This window comes from Coregonus clupeaformis, chromosome 19, assembly GCF_020615455.1.
Source record: "Coregonus clupeaformis isolate EN_2021a chromosome 19, ASM2061545v1, whole genome shotgun sequence".
NCBI lineage: Eukaryota > Metazoa > Chordata > Actinopteri > Salmoniformes > Salmonidae > Coregonus > Coregonus clupeaformis.
Window position 1 is genome coordinate 8,054,326 of NC_059210.1, and position 20,906 is coordinate 8,075,231.

Genomic DNA, 20,906 nt, shown 5'->3' on the forward strand with positions numbered 1-20,906 from the left:
TCAATTGAGACACTCAAGGTTTTTTTAATCCTGTATCTCTCTAAACATTCACAAAAATAGTAATGACCTCTAAACCTTCCAGCTGCCTACTAGACCCTATTCCAGCTAAACTACTGAAAGAGCTACTTCCTGTGCTTGGCCCTCCTATGTTGAACATAATAAATGGCTCCCTATCCACTGGATGTGTACCAAACTCACTAAAAGTGGCAGAAATAAAGCCTCTCCTGAAAAAGCCAAACCTTGACTCTGAATTTTTATTGAACAATCGGCCTATATAAATATATATTTTTAAAGCTGTTGCTCAGCAACTCAGTGGCTTCCTGAAGACAACATAATGTATACGAAATGCTCCAGTCTGATTTTAGACCAAACATAGTACTGAAACCGCACTCGTGAAGGTGGCTTTCAAATCAAATCAATTCAAATTGTATTTGTCACATGCGCCGAATACAACAGGTGTAGACCTTACAGTGAAATGCTTACTTACAAGCCCTTAACCAACAACGCAGTGTTAAGAAAAATAAGTGAAGTAAAAAATAGACCGGAACAGAGTCAATGTGTCACGAGTTACAAAGCCAGAACCCAGAAGCAGACCAGGACAAGGTAAGTTGAAACGAAGGTGAGTGTTTATTTACAAGTTCAAGAGTGATGCTGAATAATCCAGGGAACAGAGCGGGCGGCGTTGATTAGTTGTTGGGGGTGCAGTGGTTGATTCAATCATGGCTCGGCAGCTGCCGACCACCAGGCAGAGGTTGGATGAAGGTTCCGGACGAGTGACTGCAGATGGAACAAAACGGAGGTAAGTAAACAATAAATCAACAAGGTGCAAAACAACAAAACTAACGCTAGAAGCTCTACGACTGATACTCTGGTAAACCTACTGTTCATGGCTAACGATCCGGCAGGGAATGGATGTTAGGCCAGAGCCTAAGAAGGGTGATGATCAGGACCAGGTGTGCAGATTGCTGATGGGATGCAGGTGCGGAAATCAAGAGAGCTCCCCGGAGCGTTCCAGAACCCTCGGGAAACTGGAGATCACGAGCAGAAAAACTAGTCCACAGACAGGACCCGACTCAGACTGCCGGGATCGTTACAGTACCCCCCTCCGACGAACGCCACCGGGCGGACTCCCGGAGCGCCAGGATGGAGGCGGTAGAAGTCACGGATGAGGTCAGCATCTAGGATCTGTCGCCGCGGAATCCAACTCCTCTCTTCAGGACCATACCCCTCCCAGTCCACGAGATACTGGAAACCCCGGCCCCGCCGTCTGGAATCCATGATGCGTCGCACCGTGTAGGCAGGACCACCTCCGATCATCCGAGGAGGAGGAGGAGGAGGCGGAGGAGGCATCAGAGGACTGAGGAAAACAGGCTTGAGGCAGGAGACATGAAAGGTGGGATGGACTCTGAGCGTCCTCGGGAGTTTGAGTCGAACTGCCACCGGATTGATCACCTTCTCCACCACAAACGGACCAATGAACTTCGGTAACAACTTCCTAGACTCAGTCCGTAAAGGAAGATCCCGTGTGGCCAACCAGACCCTATCTCCGATGGTATAGGTGGGAGCGGGGATCCGGCGACGATTCGCCTGGAGCTGATACCGGTCCGAAACTCTAAGGAGTGCCTTTCTGGCCCGATGCCAGGTCCGGTGGCAACGACGAATATGGGCCTGAACAGAAGGCACTGAGAGCTCCTTCTCCTGAGAAGGGAACAAGGGAGGTTGGTAGCCATACAGGCACTGGAAGGGAGACATCCCAGTGGCAGATGTAGGGGAGAGTATTGTGGGCATACTCAACCCAAGGCAACTGAGAGACCCAGGAGGTGGGGTTGGAAGAGGCCAGGCAGCGTAGCGTGGATTCCATCTTCTGGTTGGCTCTCTCCGCCTGACCATTAGATTGGGGGTGAAAACCAGATGTGAGACTGACTGTAGCTCCAATGGCCAAACAGAAGGACTTCCAGACAGCAGAGGTAAACTGAGGGCCACGGTCGGAAACGATATCACTGGGCAAACCGTGGACCCTGAAAACCTCCCTAACCAGGATCTCGGACGTCTCCGAGGCAGAGGGAAGCTTGGCAATTGGCACAAAGTGGGCGAACTTGCTGAATCTGTCCACGATAGTCAGAACGACCGTGTTCCCCTCAGAAGCGGGCAACCCAGTGACAAAGTCCAGGGCCAGATGCGACCATGGTCGCGGGGAATAGGAAGGGGGTGAAGTAGTCCAGAGCTGGGCCGATTGGTACTCTTATTCTGCGCACACACTGGACAGGCAGCAACATAACCCCGAGTATCCTCGGCCATGGCAGGCCACCAAAAAGCGTCTGCGAAGAAGCGCCATCGTCCGAGCCACGCCAGGGTGACAAGCCATCTTGCTGGCGTGGGACCATTTGAGGACCGCAGGACGAACCGACTCAGGCACAAACAACCGACCCGGGTGGACCGTTACCGGGACCGGGCTGCGTCCGAAGGGCCGCCATCACCTCCTCCTCAATCTTCCACCTAACAGCTCCCACGACGCAGTTCCGGGGAGAATTGTCTCGGTCTTGGACCCACTCTCCTCCGTCTTGGAGAACATCCGAGACAAGGCGTCCGCCTTGCCGTTCTTAGATCCAGGTCGGAACGTCAGGGAAAAATTGAATCGTCCGAAAAACAACGACCACCTGGCCTGACGGGGAGTTGAGACGTCTAGCCGATTGCACGTAAGCAAGATTCTTGTGGTCAGTCCAGACCATAAACGGTTGCTCCGCCCCCTCTAACCAGTGGCGCCACTCCTCCAAGGCAAGTTTCACCGCGAGAAGCTCCCGGTTACCCACATCGTAATTCCTCTCCGCAGGCGAAAGGCGACGAGAGTAGTAGGCGCAGGGATGGAGTTTACTGTCCGTGGAGCATCGCTGCGACAGGATGGCGCCAACTCCCACATCAGACGCGTCCACTTCAACGGCGAACTGACGGGCCGTGTCCGGTTGAGAGAGAATCGGTGCGTTGGTGAATCGCCTCTTCAAATCCAGAAACGCTCGATCCGCCTCCGGATTCCACTTGAAGCTCCTGATACTGGAAGTCAAGGCAGTTAACGGAGCGGCCACACGGCTGTAATCCCGGATGAATCTGCGGTAGAAATTCGCAAACCCCAAAAATCTCTGGAGCTGCAATCTCGTACCGGGCTGGGCCCATTCCAGAACCGCTCTAACCTTCTCCTGGTCCATCCTAATCTCTCCCCTGGAGATGATGTACCCGAGAAAGGATGTCGTGTGGGCGTGAAACTCGCACTTCTCGGCCTTCACGAACAGGCGATTCTCCAACAATCGCTGCAGAACCTGCCGGACATGCTGGACGTGGTCGGAAGGTTCCTTCGAGAAGATCAGAATGTCATCCAGATAAACAAACACAAAGAGACCGATCATGTCTCTCAGGACGTCGTTCACCATACTCTGGAATACCGCTGGAGCATTGGTCAGTCCAAACGGCATCACCTGATACTCGAAGTGACCCATCGGTGTATTGAAACCCGTCAACCACTCGTCTCCCTCTCTGATCCGGACCATGTGATACGCATTGCGTAGGTCTAGCTTGGTGAACACCGTAGCACCCTGTAAGGAGTCGAAGGCAGAACTCATCAAGGGCAGGGGATACTTGTTCTTGACCGTGATGTCATTCAACCCCCGATAATCAATACACGGTCGAAGAGAGCCATCCTTCTTACCCACAAAGAAGAATCCTGCCCCCAGGGGTGATGACGAGGGACGAACGAGACCAGCAGCTAGGGACTCCTTGATGTAGGTCTCCAAAGCCTCACGTTCAGGGCGGGAGATACTGTATAACCTTCCCTTGGGGTAGACAGCTCCAGGGAACAGGTTGATGGCACAATCATATGGTCGGGTGGGGAGGGAGTGACAGAGCCTTCTGCTTACTGAACACTTCCCCCAAATCGTGATATGTCTCGGGAACCAGGGACAAATCTGGGGGTTTAGCCTCAATCACCTGACTGGGAACCGAATGGGGACAGGCAGTCTTGAGACAGTTAGCATGACAATCAAGGCTCCAACTCGTTACCTTGCCCGTCACCCAATCGAACGTGGGATTGTGTTCCTTCAGCCAGGGGTATCCAAGGACCAGAGGAACATGGGAAGACGGCAGAATGAAGAATGAAATCATCTCCGAATGATTCCCCGACAACAGCATCTTAACCGGTTCAGTCCTCATCGTGATACGTGCCAGCCTACTGCCGTTCAGAGTGGTCGCTTCAATGGCTTCCGGCAATTGCTCCTTGGAAAGCCCCAGCTGTTCCACCAACTCGGCATCAAGAAAGCTTCCATCGGCACCTGAATCGATAAAAGCGTTAATCGCTAAGCTCTGATTCCTGTTCACAAGGGTAGCCGGGAAACGGGGTCTGACAGAGGTATTGAGAGGTCGAAACTGGCTCGCTAAAAGTCCTCCCAACTTTAGCGAGCCGCGCAGTTTGACGACCGCCGGGAACAGGTGGCGAGGTAATGTCCCGAACCACCACAGTAGAGGCAACAGTTAGTCCTACGTCTGAGTTGGCGTTCCTCCTTGGTTAACCCGTGCCGCCCTACTTGTATTGGTTCCGAATCGGGAGACAGGACCTCTCCACTAATCCTGTGTGGTGGACGATGATCGACGTATTCTGGTCCAATCCCCGACCCGACTGGAACCTGAGAAGCTGATCGATTGGACGGACCCCATTGCTTCTCCCTCCTTCGCTCTCGGACTCGATTATCCACCCGAATAGACAAGGCTACCAAGCTGTCCAGGTCACTAGGCTCCGGATAGGAGATCAACTCATCCTTGAGCTGCTCCGACAGACCCTGGTAGAAGGCCGCTTGCAGAGACTCCTCATTCCACCCACTCTCCACAGCCAACGTCTTGAACTCGATCACGAAGTCGGCCACGCTGCGAGTTCCTTGGTGAAGCGAAAACAGGCGCCTAGCTGCGTCCCTCCCTCGGACGGAATGGTCGAAAAGCTTCCTCAGCTCGGCCGTGAACCCCGGGTATGAAGCCATGCAGGGGTCTTGTCGTTCCCAAACGGCTGAAGCCCACTCCAGCGCTCGACCACGCAGCAACTCAATCACGAAGGCTATCCTAGCCTTGTCTGTGGCATAAGAGTAGGGCTGTAGATCGAACACTAACCCACACTGCATAAGGAAAGAACGGCATCTTCCCAGCTCCCCCTCATATTTATCCGGCGTCGGAACCTTGGGCTCACGGAAGGACACCGCTCCAGACGCGGCAGGCGAGATGGGTGAAACCGGTAGTGGATCCTCCACCGGAAACTGCGCTGGTTCTGGACCTCCGTCAGACCGGTAGAAAGGTTCGAACTGCCAACGCGATCTCCTGTAGCTCCGTGCTATGATGGCCCAACATCTTCTCCTGATGGGTAATGGCATGGCGAACAGAGTCCAGGTCCGCTGGGTTCATTACTGGCCGGATCGTTCTGTCACGAGTTACAAAGCCAGAACCCAGAAGCAGACCAGGACAAGGTAAGTTGAAACGAAGGTGAGTGTTTATTTACAAGTTCAAGAGTGATGCTGAATAATCCAGGGAACAGAGCGGGCGGCGTTGATTAGTTGTTGGGGGTGCAGTGGTTGATTCAATCATGGCTCGGCAGCCGCCGACCACCAGGCAGAGGTTGGATGAAGGTTCCGGACGAGTGACTGCAGATGGAACAAAACGGAGGTAAGTAAACAATAAATCAACAAGGTGCAAAACAACAAAACTAACGCTAGAAGCTCTACGACTGATACTCTGGTAAACCTACTGTTCATGGCTAACGATCCGGCAGGGAATGGATGTTAGGCCAGAGCCTAAGAAGGGTGATGATCAGGACCAGGTGTGCAGATTGCTGATGGGATGCAGGTGCGGAAATCAAGAGAGCTCCCCGGAGCGTTCCAGAACCCTCGGGAAACTGGAGATCACGAGCAGAAAAACTAGTCCACAGACAGGACCCGACTCAGACTGCCGGGATCGTTACACAATGTGCGGGGGCACAGGTTAGTTGAGGTAATTGAGGTAATTGTTCAAGAGTGTTATGGCTTGGGGATACAGTGGGGGAAAAAAGTATTTAGTCAGCCACCAATTGTGCAAGTTCTCCCACTTAAAAAGATGAGAGAGGCCTGTAATTTTAATCATAGGTACACGTCAACTATGACAGACAAAATGAGAAAAGAAAATCCAGAAAATCACATTGTAGGATTTGTAATTTTTTATTTATTTGCTAATTATGGTGGAAAATAAGTATTTGGTCAATAACAAAAGTTTCTCAATACTTTGTTATATACCCTTTGTTGGCAATGACACAGGTCAAACGTTTTCTGTAAGTCTTCACAAGGTTTTCACACACTGTTGCTGGTATTTTGGCCCATTCCTCCATGCAGATCTCCTCTAGAGCAGTGATGTTTTGGGGCTGTCGCTGGGCAACACGGACTTTCAACTCCCTCCAAAGATTTTCTATGGGGTTGAGATCTGGAGACTGGCTAGGCCACTCCAGGACCTTGAAATGCTTCTTCACGAAGCCACTCCTTCGTTGCCCGGGCGGTGTGTTTGGGATCATTGTCATGCTGAAAGACCTAGCCACGTTTCATCTTCAATGCCCTTGCTGATGGAAGGAGGTTTTCACTCAAAATCTGACGATACATGGCCCCATTCATTCTTTCCTTTACACGGATCAGTCGTCCTGGTCCCTTTGCAGAAAAAACAGCCCCAAAGCATGATGTTTCCACCCCCATGCTTCACAGTAGGTATGGTGTTCTTTGGATGCAACTCAGCATTCTTTGTCCTCCAAACACGACGAGTTGAGTTTTTACCAAAAAGTTATATTTTGGTTTCATCTGACCATATGACATTCTCCCAATCCTCTTCTGGATCATCCAAATGTACTCTAGCAAACTTCAGACGGGCCTGGACATGTACTGGCTTAAGCAGGGGGACACGTCTGGCGCTGCAGGATTTGAGTCCCTGGCGGCGTAGTGTGTTACTGATGGTAGGCTTTGTTACTTTGGTCCCAGCTCTCTGCAGGTCATTCACTAGGTCCCCCCGTGGGGTTCTGGGATTTCTGCTCACCGTTCTTGTGATCATTTTGACCCCACGGGGTGAGATCTTGCGTGGAGCCCCAGATCGAGGGAGATTATCAGTGGTCTTGTATGTCTTCCATTTCCTAATAATTGCTCCCACAGTTGATTTCTTCAAACCAAGCTGCTTACCTATTGCAGATTCAGTCTTCCCAGCCTGGTGCAGGTCTACAATTTTGTTTCTGGTGTCCTTTGACAGCTCTTTGGTCTTGGCCATAGTGGAGTTTGGAGTGTGACTGTTTGAGGTTGTGGACAGGTGTCTTTTATACTGATAACAAGTTCAAACAGGTGCCATTAATACAGGTAACGAGTGGATGACAGAGGAGCCTCTTAAAGAAGAAGTTACAGGTCTGTGAGAGCCAGAAATCTTGCTTATTTGTAGGTGACCAAATACTTATTTTCCACCATAATTTAATTTGCAAATAAATGAATAAAAAATCCTACAATGTGATTTTCTGGAGAAAAAAAATCTCTATTTGTCTGTCATAGTTGACGTGTACCTATGATGAAAATTACAGGCCTCTCTCATCTTTTTAAGTGGGAGAACTTGCACAATTGGTGGCTGACTAAATACTTTTTTTCCCCACTGTAGAAGCTGTTAAGAAGCCTTTTGGACCTAGACTTGGCGCTCCGGTACTGCTTGCCGTGCGGTAGCAGAGAGAACAGTCTACGACTAGGGTGGCTGGAGTCTTTGACAATTTTTAGGGCCTTCCTCTGACACCGCTTGGTATAGAGGTCCTGGATGGCCGGAAGCTTGGCCCCAGTGATGTAATGGGCCGTACGCACTACCCTCTGTAGTGCCTTGCGGTCAGAGGCCGAGCAGTTGCCATACCAGGCAGTGATGCAACCAGTCAGGATGCTCTCGATGGTGCAGCTGTAGAACTTTTTGAGGATCTGAGGACCCATGCCAAATACTTTTCAGTCTCCTGAGGGGGAGTAGGCTTTGTCCTGCCCTCTTCATGACTATCTTGGTGTGTTTGGACCATGATAGTTTGTTGGTGATGTGGACACCAAGGAACTTGAAGCTCTCAACCTACTCCACTACAGCCCCGTCGATGAGAATGGGGGTGTGCTCGGTCCTTTTCTTTTTCCTGTAGTCCACAATCATCTCCTTTGTCTTGATCACGTTGAGGGAGAGGTTGTTATCCTGGCACCACACGGCCAGGTCTCTGACCTCCTCCCTATAGGCTGTCTCATCGTTGTCGGTAATCAGGCCTACCACTGTTGTGTCGTCGGCAAACTTAATGATGGTGTTGGAGTCGTGCCTGGCCATGCAGTCATGGGTATACAGGGAGTACAGGAGGGGACTGAGCACGCACCCCTGAGGGGCCCCCGTGTTGAGGATCAGCGTGGCAGATGTGTTGTTACCTACCCTTACCACCTGGGGGGCGGCCCGTCAGGAAGTCCAGGATCCTGTTGCAGAGGGAGATGTTTAGTCCCAGGGTCCTTAGCTTAGTGATGAGCTTTGTGGGCACTATGGTGTCAATTGGAATGCAAATTGGAGTGGGTCTAGGGTTTCTGGGATAATGGTGTTGATGTGAGCCATGACCAGCCTTTCAAAGCACTTCATGGCTCCAGACGTGAGTGCTATAGGTCTGCAGTCATTTAGGCAGGTTACCTTACTATTCTTGGGCACAGAGACTATGGTGGTCTGCTTGAAACATGTTGGTATTACAGACTCAGTCAGGGACAGGTTGAAAATGTCAGTGAAGACACTTGCAAGTTGGTCAGCGCATGCTCGGAGTACACGTCCTGGTAATCCGTCTGGCCCTGTGGCCTTGTGAATGTTGACCTGTCCTCGCGCTCCTAGACCTTAGTTTTGCTTTCGACACCGTCGATCACCACATTATTTTGGAGAGATTGAAAACCGTAATTGGTATATGCGGACAAGTTCTTGCCTGGTTTAGATCTTATCGGAGAAGATATCAGTTCGTCTCTGTGGATGGTTTGTCCTCTGACAAATCAATGATAAGTTTCGGTGTTCCTCAAGGTTCCGTTCTAGGACCACTATTGTTTTTACCATATATGCTACCTCTTGGTGATGTCATTCGGAAACACAATGTCAACTTTCACTGCTATACAGACACACAGCTGTGCATTTCGTTGAAACAAGCCCCTAAATTGCCTACCCTGGAAGCCTGTGTTTCAGACATAAGGAAGTGGATGGCAATTTTTGTTGCTTTTAAACTCGGACAAAACAGAGATGCTAGTTCTAGGTCCCAAGAAACAAAGAGATCTGCGGATCTGACAATGAATCTCGATGGTTGTACAGTCTCAAATAAAACTGTGAAGGACCTCTGTGTTACTCTGGACCCTGATCTCTCTTTTGATGAACATAACAAAAATATTTCAAGAGCAGCCTTTTTCCATCTTCATAACATTGCAAAAAATCTGAAACTTTTTGTAAAAATAATTATGCTGAAAAGCTAATCCATGCTTTTGTCACTTCAAAAATTAGACTATTGTATTGCTCTACTCTCCGGCTTCTCGGATAAGGCACTGTGACAGCCTGGGGAGAGGCCACTGCCACGGACCAGAGCTAAGTGGGTCTCAGGGTACAGAGGCTCAGTGAGGCAGAGTAAATGGTTCAAAACTTAGGTTTTATTTCATAATTGACAAACAGAAATGCTTACAAAGAAGAAACTTAAAGTACAACTTCAAATAACAAAGGTTAACAACAAGCTACCGTGTTGTTGTCATGTTGTGTTTGCTACCATGCTGTGTTGTCATATGTTACTGCCCCATGCTGTGTTGTTGTCTTAGGTCTCTCTTTATGTAGCGTTGTGGTGTCTCTCTTGTTGTGTTTTGTCCTACATTTTTTTTTGTAATCCCAGCCCCCGTCCCCGCAGTAGGCCTTTTTGCACTTGGTAGGCCGTCATTGTAAATAATAATTTGTTCTTAACTAATTTTTTTTATAATTTCTTTTTTTTTGGGGGGTAGATCAGCTTTAATATTGCAGATAGATTGTAGCTTCCATCAATGCAATTGTCTGCATCACTTCCAATCCCCCATATAGTTTTTGCAAATATATACACTTCAAGTCAAACGTTTGGACACACCTACTCATTCAAGGGTTTTTCTTTATTTTTACTATTTTTTACATTGTAGAATAATAGTGAAGACAAACTATGAAATAACACATATGGAATCATGTAGCAACCAAAAGAAACCACTACTAAAGGACACCAATAAGAAGAAGAGACCTGATGATCTCTGCATGTGTAGTTCCCACCGTAAAGCATGGAGGAGGAGGTGTTATGGTGTGGGGGTGCTTTGCTGGTGACACTGTCTGTGATTTATTTAGAATTCAAGGCACACTTAACCAGCATGGCTACCACAGCATTCTGCAGCGATACGCCATTCCATCTGGTTTGGGCTTAGTGGGACTATAATTTTTTTTTTAACAGGACATTGACCCAACACACCTCCAGGCTGTGTAAGGGTTGTTTTACCAAGAAGGAGAGTGATGGAGTGCTGCATCAGATGACCTGGCCTCCACAATTCCCCGACCTCAACCCAATTGAGATGGTTTGGGATGAGTCGGACGGCAGAGTGAAGGAAAAGCAGCCAACAAGTGCTCAGCATATGTGGGAACTCCTTCAAGACTGTTGTAAAAGCATTCCAGGTGAAGCTGGTTGAGAGAATGCCAAGAGTGTGCAAAGCTGTCATCAAGGCAAAGGGTGGCTACTTTGAAGAATCTCAAATATAAAATATATTTAGATTTGTTCAACACTTCTTGGGTACTACATGATTCCATATGTGTTATTTCATAGTTTTGATGTCTTCACTATTATTCTACAATGTAGAAAATAGTAAAAATAAAGAAAAAACCCTTGAATCAGTAGGTGTGTCCAAACCTTTGACTGGTACTGCATGTTTACAAACAAAGTGGCTGTTTTTGTCTTGTATTTAATTATTGACAGCCAGTTTATAGTGGAGGAGGTGAGCATTTTAAGTAGAGACGCATTTAGGTTGATCATGTTATGAGATGGAAGTTATTTTCTGTTGGTTGGGAGCAAAGTTGTCCAACGAAAAAATAGGATATATTTGTTGTCTGAAGAGGGAAGGTGTTACAGGATTAGGTTTTTCCATTTCTATTTCGAGGTTGGACGTTAGCACGTGGGGTACACCAATTGGTGCATTCATCTCATAAGGTGAATGCACCAATTTGTAAGTCGCTCTGGATAAGAGCGTCTGCTAAATGACGTAAATGTAAATGTAAATGTGTCACCTTGACAATTTAGGGGGGTTTTGCTGGGGAACGTAACACTGCTAACCTACAAAGCGTTAGATGTACTTGCTCCTACCTATCCTGCCGTACATACCTACACGTACGCTACGGTCACAAGACACAGGACTTCTTATTGCCCCTAGAGTTTCTAAGCAAACACCTGGAGGCAGGGCTTTCTCCTATAGAGATCCATTTATATGGATTGGTCTGCCGATCCATGTGAGAGACGCAAGCTCGGTCTCAACCTTTTAAGTCTTTACTGAAGACTCCTCTCTCCAGTAGGTCAATGATTGAGTGTAGTCTGGCCAAGGGGTGCAAAGGTTAACGGCAAGGCACTGGAGTGACGAAACCAACCTTGCTGTCTCTGCCTGGCCGGCTTCCCTCTCTCGACTGGGATTCTCTGCCTCTGACCCTATTACGGGGGGCTGAGTCACTGGCTTGCTCGCGCTCTCCCATCATTCCTGTCCTCGGGCTCATGCGGTGGGGGAGCTCTTTATGGGCTATACTCTGCCTTGTGTTAGGGTAGTAAGTCTGTTGAGATCCCTTTAGTGGTGTGGGGGCTGTGCTTTGCCAGAGTGTGTGGGGTTATTATTCTGCAGTGTCCCCTGATCCCCCCTTTCTCAGTTTCCAGAATCTATGCTTCAATAGTCTATGTACCTGTGGGCTAGGGTCAGTCTGTCCTATCTGGTGTAATTCTCCTGCCTTATCTGGTGTCCTGTGTGATCTTAGGAATGCGCCCTCTAATTCTTCCATCTCTCTCTCTCTCTCTCTCTCTCTCTCGCTCTCTCTCTCCCGGAGGACCTGAGCCCTAGGACCATGCCTCAGGACTACCTGGCCTGACGACTCCTGGCTGTCCCTGTCCCCAGTCAACCTGGTCGTGCTGCTGATCCAGTTTCTGCTGTTCTGCCTGCGGTTATGGAAACCTGACCTGTTACCTTGTCCCGGACCTGCTTTCTCGACTCTCTCTCCTCTCTCTTTTAGGCCTGGTTTCTGTATAAGCACTTTGTGACAACTGCTGAAGTAAAAAAGGGCTTTATAAATACATTTGATTGATTAATATTCCGCAGTCATAAAAGTATGCCTTATTTACTTTGAAGAACTACTAAAATAGTGATTTAGTCAAACAGCATAGGCAGCAGCTCTATAGAGATGAGATGATCACTTGGAATGAAATAATAAAGTAATTAAATGAAGCAAATGTAATATACAGAACAATTTAAATATTTTATTAAAGTAATGTGAATAAATGATGGTTAATAAGTGATAAGCAGTAATGGGCAGTCACTACCATCATGGGACTTTTATTAAATGTTTGATTCTATGTTGTTATAGCATTCAACCCAAATAACGCATAGTGCATTTCATGTAAAAAAATAATAATCTAAATTGAAAACCGTGATTATTTTTTTTATAAACGAATCAAAACCGAACCGACCTCAAAAAGCATTAATTGCTCAGCACTATGGAAGGAAGAGAGGTGGTGGGTCAGGGGGAATGGATGCCAATCGAAGCCCATGTTTCAGTTATACAGTGAGGGAAAAAAGTATTTGATCCCCTGCTGATTTTGTACGTTTGCCCACTGACAAAGACATGATCAGTCTATAATTTTAATGGTAGGTTTATTTGAACAGTGAGAGGCAGAATAGCAACAGAAAAATCCAGAAAAACGCATTAAAAAAAATTATAAATGTATTTGCATTTTAATGAGGGAAATAAGTATTTGACTCCTCTGCAAAACGTGAGTTAGTACTTGGTGGCAAAACCCTCGTTGGCAATCACAGAGGTCAGACGTTTCTTGTAGTTGGCCACCAGGTTTGCACACATCTCAGGAGGGATTTTGTTCCACTCCTCTTTGCAGATCTTCTCCAAGTTATTAAGGTTTCGAGGCTGACGTTTGGCAACTCAAACCTTCAGCTTCCTCCACGGATTTTCTATGGGATTAAGGTCTGGAGACTGGCTAGGCCACTCCAGGACCTTAATGTGCTTCTTCTTGAGCCACTCCTTTGTTGCCTTGGCCGTGTGTTTTGGGTCATTGTCATGCTGGAATACCCTTCCACGACCCATTTTCAATGCCCTGGCTGAGGGAAGGCGGTTCTCACCCAAGATTTGACGGTACATGGCCCCGTCCATTGTCCCTTTGATGCGGTGAAGTTGTCCTGTCCCCTTAGCAGAAAAACACCCCCAAAGCATAATGTTTCCACCTCCATGTTTGACGGTGGGGATGGTGTTCTTGGGGTCATAGGCAGCATTCCTCCTCCTCCAAACACAGCGAGTTGAGTTGATGCCAAAGAGCTCCATTTTGGTCTCATCTGACCACAACACGTTCACCCAGTTCTCCTCTGAATCATTCAGATGTCCATTGGCAAACTTCAGACGGGCGCTGCAGGATTTCAGTCCTTCACGGCGTAGTGTGTTACCAATTGTTTTCTTGGTGACTATGGTCCCAGCTGCCTTGAGATCATTGACAATATCCTCCCGTGTAGTTCTGGGCTGATTCCTCACCGTTCTCATGATCATTGCAACTCCACGAGGTGAGATCTTGCATGGAGCCCCAGGCAGAGGGAGATTGACAGTTATTTTATGTTTCTTCCATTTGCGAATAATCGCACCAACTGTTGTCACCTTCTCACCAAGCTGCTTGGCGATGGTCTTGTAGCCCATTCCAGCTTTGTGTAGGTCTACAATCTTGTCCCTGACATCCTTGGAGAGCTCTTTGGTCTTGGCCATGGTGGAGAGTTTGGAATCTGATTGATTGATTGCTTCTGTGGACAGGTGTCTTTTATACAGGTAACAAGCTGAGATTAGGAGCACTCCCTTTAAGAGTGTGCTCCTAATCTCAGCTCGTTACCTGTATAAAATACACATGGGAGCCAGAAATCTTTCTGATTGAGAAGGGGTCAAATACTTATTTCCCTCAATAAAATGCAAATCAATTTATAACATTTTTGACATGCGTTTTTCTGGATTTTTTTGTTGTTATTCTATCTCTCACTGTTCAAATAAACCTACCATTAAAATTATAGACTGATCATTTCTTTGTCAGTGGGCAAACGTACAAAATCAGCAGGGGATCAAATACTTTTTTCCCTCACTGTATAATATCAACCACTGTGTTCAACCTAATGGATTGTAGGCAGCCAATTTAACTCAAAGGTTGAGGTCAATTCCAATTCAATTCAGTCTATTGAGGGAGTACATTGAAAATCAATTAGTCCATTTCTAAAAAAAATCTATTGAATTTATTAAAGTGGAATTGACCCCAACCCTGGTACGCAGCCTTGTGAGTGGATGGACTAGTCTGTCTACAGAACCAGTCTACAGAACCAGAACTTGTAAACGAGTCTGAGCCTTGTGAGTGAGTGGATGGACTACTAGTTTCCGTAGCTAGAGAGACAGATCTTAACCAGGACTGGAAGGTCTGAGGTCCATGTAGGGTCAGCAGTGACAGTCACGGTCCAGCTATTGACCAGCCCCTTCCTTCAGAGTACAGTCTGTCTGGAATACTGGACGGACGGACGGATGGATCGGGCTAAAGCTGTCCAGATCTGTTTGTTCCAGATGCCTAAACGAATTAATAATGCAGAGATAGGGTTGAGGTTATGGATGTTGATGTGCTGTAACTACTATTTTACGCACTGCATGAGTGAAATAATCCTGCAGCAGGAGGATTTGATTAGATGTATATATATATATATATATAAAAAAGTGATGATTTCAAAAAATGAAATTGGTTTTGATAGGCTACAGTAGGCTATGGTTTAGGTGAGAGATCTAGTTAGAGAAAGAGAACTAAAGGTTTTCAGTGAATTTATGTAAATCAAAACGCATACATTTCTCATTGTGCGGAATATTAAAAACTCAACATATGTCATCCAAAACATGAAGATGTTTGATTCTATAAGAAGTGTTGACATGAAAACCGTTTACTCCCAAATCCTCCCAGTCTATTGTTATTGCATTATTACTGCTCTACTGCTGTTGATGACACATAGCTCGGATGAAACATTCATCCATAAATAAAAACCATAACGTACAGGCTAGCACAGCCTCATTAAAACATCCCATTCTGCTAGAATAGGAATAGCCACAGGGCCTTACGATACAACACAGCAGCATACGATGAGAGAGAGAGAGAGAGAGAGAGAGAGGAGAAGAGAGAGAGAGGGGAGAGGGAGAGGGGAGAGAGAGAGAGAGAGGAGAAGAGAGAGCGAGAGAGAGAGAGAGAGGGGAGAGGGAGAGGGGAGAGAGAGAGAGAGAGAGAGGGGGGAGAGCGAGAGAGAGGGGGGGAGAGAGAGAGAGAGAGAGAGAGAGAGAGAGAGAGAGAGAGAGAGGGAGGGAGAGCGAGAGAGAGAGGGGGAAGAGAGAGGGAGAGAGAGAGAGAGAGAGAGAGGGAGAGGGGGGGAGAGCGAGAGAGAGAGGGGGAAGAGAGAGGGAGAGAGAGAGAGAGAGAGAGAGAGAGAGGGGGGGAGCGAGAGAGAGAGGGGGGAAGAGAGAGGGAGAGCGAGAGAGAGAGAGAGAGAGAGAGAGGGGGAGAGCGAGAGAGAGAGGGGGAAGAGAGAGGGAGAGAGAGAGAGGAGAGAGAGAGAGGAGTGGCTAGAGCGCTAATTTGGTCAGATATACTATACTTCCAGCCAGACTGGAAGGTCTGAGGTCCATGTAAGGTCAGCAGTCACAGTCACGGTCCAGCTATTGACCAGCCCCTTCCTTCAGAGTACAGTCTGTCTGGAATACAGGACGGACTGACGGACGGATGGATGGATGGGGCTTAAGCTGTCCAGATCTGTTTGTGCCAGATGCCTAAACAAATTAATAAAGCATGTTGAATGAATTAATAATTCAGAGATAGTGTTGAAGTTCTGGATGTTGATGTGCTGCTTTGACTACATGGATGTTACAGTCAGTGACTCCAATGGAGTTGATAGAGAAGCAGCTCTGTAGAACATTTTGGGAAATGTTCTTATTCAGGTGTGAAGTCCCTCACGGAAAAAACACGATTTCACATGTGGAAAATCACATGATTTCACATGTGAAATTCTAACATGTTTTGCACACGTAAAATTTTGGGTTCAAATTCCATGTTGGGTCGTATTGAACAGTAAATACTAAGTGATCATGTAAAATTGTAATCATATTGTCATTGATTAAAGATTTGTATACTATTTTAGCTGAACCGGTGCTTTTGTCTATCGTTTCCAAACAGAGGCTGGCGAGCTGAGGCTCATCGAATAGTCTGGCCTGCAGAAAGAATGAGCACGGTACAAGATGACACATCGGCATGAGACACATGGGGAAGTTGTCTGTTCAAGTAGCGCCCTGGGAATTTCCAATTGATTTGATAAAAGCATAACTTGATATACAACATTCTAGGATCAAACTTGCTCACTCAACAGGACAAAAACAGGGAAACGAGATCTCTCTTGAATATATCTTTAATTTTTTTTAAAGATGTTTTGGAAGCACATTGGCCTTTGCGAATACTTTGGACAGTGGACATGAACAGAGTGAAGTGTGTTTAGGCTGGTCTATTCTGCAGTATTACCCAAGTCATCTAGGCCAGTGTATTATCTTCGGTCACGGCTTAGTTTTGGAGGTTTTGTACACCCTGTTCTGAACTGTTACCCAATAGGAATTGGCAGAAACACCATCCTGGCTATTCCTTCTATGTGATGAACTACAGTAGTTTGTTCTATTTAGTGCAAGCGCTGACATATTATTTAGTACCCACATGAGGATTTTATTTACACTGGCCAGTGTATCCTACATTATATGCTGAGTGAAAAGCATATGGCAGGTTAGGTTATTTGATATCAGCCTACATCATCAATCTTATATTCTTTGAGTGAGAAGCATAGCCTCTAGGCTAGTTATCCATCATTATATCACCTGAGTGAATAGTAGTATTATGTAGAATAGTTTATACAATAGGAGTTATATTACCAGTCCTGTATACCCGAGTGAGTAGCATGAACACGTTGTCTGCCCTGAGGTGTTTGGTATGTGTTTGGTCCACACACTGGGTCTCTGGAGCAGGGACGGCATATTTATTCGCTGTATACAGAGTGGTCATCACCGTCTCTGGTCCTATGTGGACCTCGTCAGAGTACAGGAACCTGCAGGGACACAGACACACACACACACAGACACACACACACACACACACACACACACACACACACACACAGACACACACACACACAGACAGACACACACACACACACACACACACACACACACACACAGACACACACACACACACACACACAGACACACACACACACACATACACACACAGACACACACACACACACAGACACACATACACACACACAGACACACACACACACACACAGACACACACACACACACAGACACACACACACAGACACACACACACACACACACAGACACACACACACACACACACAGACACACATACACACACACAGACACACACACACACACACACAGACAGAACACCAAATGTCTGTTTTTCTAAAACAAAAGCTTGACATTGCATATAGAAGAGCAAAAAAAATGTTTTACCTGTTGGTAATTATCATGTGAAGTATTTTTATTACTAGCCTGTTTTGTAAAAAAAAATGGTTAAGGAATCTGGACAACAGAGTTAGAATGAGGAAGCGGTAGCCATAGCTCAGCCAGGAGCCTTGTTTGATATCAGTTTCATCAACTCACATACAGAAAATGCAATGTCAGAACTCATAACATAAGAGCATCAAATATATAGCTAGTTAGGGAACAACAACAACACCTCTCTATAAATATATTACATCGCAGTGCACTGCATGATCGGTCAATAGACGTCACCTTAGCAAGGCTAGGAAGGCTGCAGGTTCCACATCAGGTAACTCTATCTCGGCCGAGGTGGTGGCCGTTCCCCCGTTGAACATGGCATCACTACCAGCAGCTAGGAGGAATTTATGCGCCGGTATCCTCTGCGCCTGTCTACCTTTACCGGCAATAAACCTTACGTCGCTGAGCAGTTCGCTATTGAAGAGAAACGCGAAGCGCTCTTTTACCGAGCTCTTTGTGGCCTGCCAGTTGTACATAGGCTCCCGGTGAAGGCCCCCCGATGGGGGGGGAGATTGGTGCTGCGACCACGGGGACTGGCATATTCGAGGCCGCTCCAGCATTTCTTCCCGCTCCAGAATGCGCAAAATTGGATGCTCTTCCATGCTTGACCTTTGGTATGATGTTCTTACTGTGGAATGCAGTGTTTGGTTTTTGCCAGGCATAATGGGACCCATCTCATCCAAAAAGGTTGACTCAAGTTTGCCAAAAAGCACCTGGATGATCATCAAGACTCTTGGAAGAACATTCTATGGACAGATGATTCAAAAGTATAACTTTTTGGATGACATGGTTCCAGTAATGCCTGGCGAAAACCAAACTCTGCATTCCACAGTAAGAACATCATACCAAAGGTCAAGCATGGTGGTGGTGGTGTGATGGTTTGGGGATGCTTTGCTGCCTCAGGACCTGGACGACTTGCCTTAATAGAAGGAACCATGAATTCTGCTCTGTATCAGATAATTCTACAGGAGAATGTCAGACCATCCGTCTGTGAGCTGAAGCTGTAGTGCAGCTGGGTCATGCAGCAAGACAATGATCCAAAACACACAATCAAGTCTACATGAAAATTGCTAAAAAGCAACAAATTGGAAGTTTTGGAATGGCCTAGTCAAAGTCCAGAACTAATCCCAATTGAGATGTTGTGGCAGGACTTGAAACGAGCAGTTCATGCTTGAAAACCCACACGTCACTGAGTTAAAGCAGTTCTGCATGGAAGAGTGGGCCAAAATTCCTCCACAGCGACGTGAGAGACTGATCAACAACTACAGTCATTGCAGCTAAAGGTGGCACAACCAGTTATTGAGTGTAAGGGGGCAATTAATTTTCACACAGGGGAATTGGGTGTTGCATAACTTTGTTTATGAAATAAGTATGTAATTGTTGTGTTATTTGTTCACTTATGAATTGTTACAGTGAATTATAAGTGAAATAATCTGTCTGTAAACAATTGTTGGAAAAATTACTTGTGTCATGCACAAAGTAGATGTCCTAACCGACTTGCCAAAACTATAGTTTGTTAACAATAAATACATTTGTGGAGTGGTTGAAAAACGAGTTTTAATGACTCCAACCTGAGTGTATGTGAACTTCCGACTTCAACTATATATCCCTTTTTACATCAGCAGTTGTCACAAAGTGCTACACAGAAACCCAGCCCAAACCCCTAAAGAGCAAGCAATGCAGATTTAGAAGCACAGTGGCTAGGAAAAACTCCCTAGAACGGCAGGAACCGAGGAAGAAACCTAGAGAGGAACCAGGCTCTGAGGGGTGGCCAGTCCTCTTCTGGCTGTGCCGGGTGGAGATTATAACAGTACCATGGCCATTAAGGCCAGATCATCCTTCTTCAAGATGTTCAAATGTTAATAGATGACCAGCAGGGTCAAATAATAATCACAGTGGTTAGAGAGGGTGCAACAGGTCAGCACCTCAGGAGTAAATGTCAGTTGGCTTTTCATAGCCAAGCATTCAGAGGTCAAGACAGCAGGTGTGGTAGAGGGAGAGAGAGGGGGGGGTCGAAACACAATAACTTAACAATAATATCACAATAACTTCCCATGTGACGTTCATGTGGTTTTTCTGTAATGGGTGTTTGAATCAGAGCTGAAATTAGAAAATAGTGTGAAGACAATAACAGTAGACGTTTCACCCACTCAAAATGTTTAAACAATACAAGTATCAACTGCACCCACTCAAAAGGTTTAAATAATACAAATATCAACTGCACCCACTCAAAAGGTTTAAACAATACAAGTATCAACTGCACCCACTCAAAAGGTTTAAACAATACAAGTATCAACTGCACCCACTCAAAAGGTTTAAACAATACAAGTATCAACTGCACCCACTCAAAAGTTTTAAACAATACAAGTATCAACTGCACCCACTCAAAAGGTTTAAACAATACAAGTATCAACCACACCCACTCAAAAGGTTTAAACAATACAAGTATCAACTGAAGTAATTAAGATGAAAGAGTAGATGAACAAGCAGAGGGATAGTGGACCAATCACAGACTAGACACTGAGAGAGATCTGGCCAGACAGGCTAGACACCATGAGAGAGCTGGCCAGACGGACATAGACACTGAGCGAAAGCTGGCCAGATGGACTAAACACTGTCAGAGAGAGCTGGCTAAATGGACTAGACACTAAGAGGGAGCTGGCCAGATGGACTAGACACTAAGAGAGAGCTGGCCAGATGGACTAGACACTGAGATAGAGAGCTGGCCAGACGGACTAGACACTGAGATAGAGAGCTGGCCAGACGGACTAGACACTGTCAGAGAGAGCTGGCCAAATGGACTAGACACTAAGAGAGAGCTGGCCAGATGGACTAGACACTAAGAGAGAGCTGGCCAGATGGACTAGACATTGAGAGAGAGAGCTCGCCAGATGAACTAGACACTGAGAGAGAGAGCTGGCCAGACAGACTAGACACTGAGAGAGAGAGCTGGCCAGACAGACTAGACACTGAGATAGAGAGCTGGCCAGACGGACTAGACACTG

General features: G+C 46.6%; 1 protein-coding gene across 1 annotated transcript; it reads right to left on the bottom strand.

Moving 5' to 3' along the window:
* Positions 1 to 17,027: 17,027 nt before the first annotated feature.
* On the bottom strand, positions 17,028 to 18,486 carry LOC121531260 (BTB/POZ domain-containing protein 1-like). Its single transcript, XM_041836502.1, has 2 exons — positions 18,136 to 18,486; positions 17,028 to 17,420 (listed from the first exon to the last, which is right to left on the bottom strand). Exons 1-2 carry the CDS (start codon positions 18,459 to 18,461, stop codon positions 17,225 to 17,227), a joined length of 522 nt encoding a protein of 173 aa, XP_041692436.1. The 5' UTR covers positions 18,462 to 18,486; the 3' UTR covers positions 17,028 to 17,224.
* Between the last annotated feature and the right edge of the window lie 2,420 nt (positions 18,487 to 20,906).

Coding starts and splice junctions, on each gene's coding strand:
- LOC121531260 (XM_041836502.1), bottom strand. CDS start 18,461: ATGCTGGAGCGGCCTCGAATATGCCAGTCCCCGTGGTCGCAGCACCAA. Junction 17,421..18,135: donor GCCTTCCTAGCCTTGCTAAG/GTGACGTCTATT, acceptor GTGTCCCTGCAG/GTTCCTGTACTCTGACGAGG.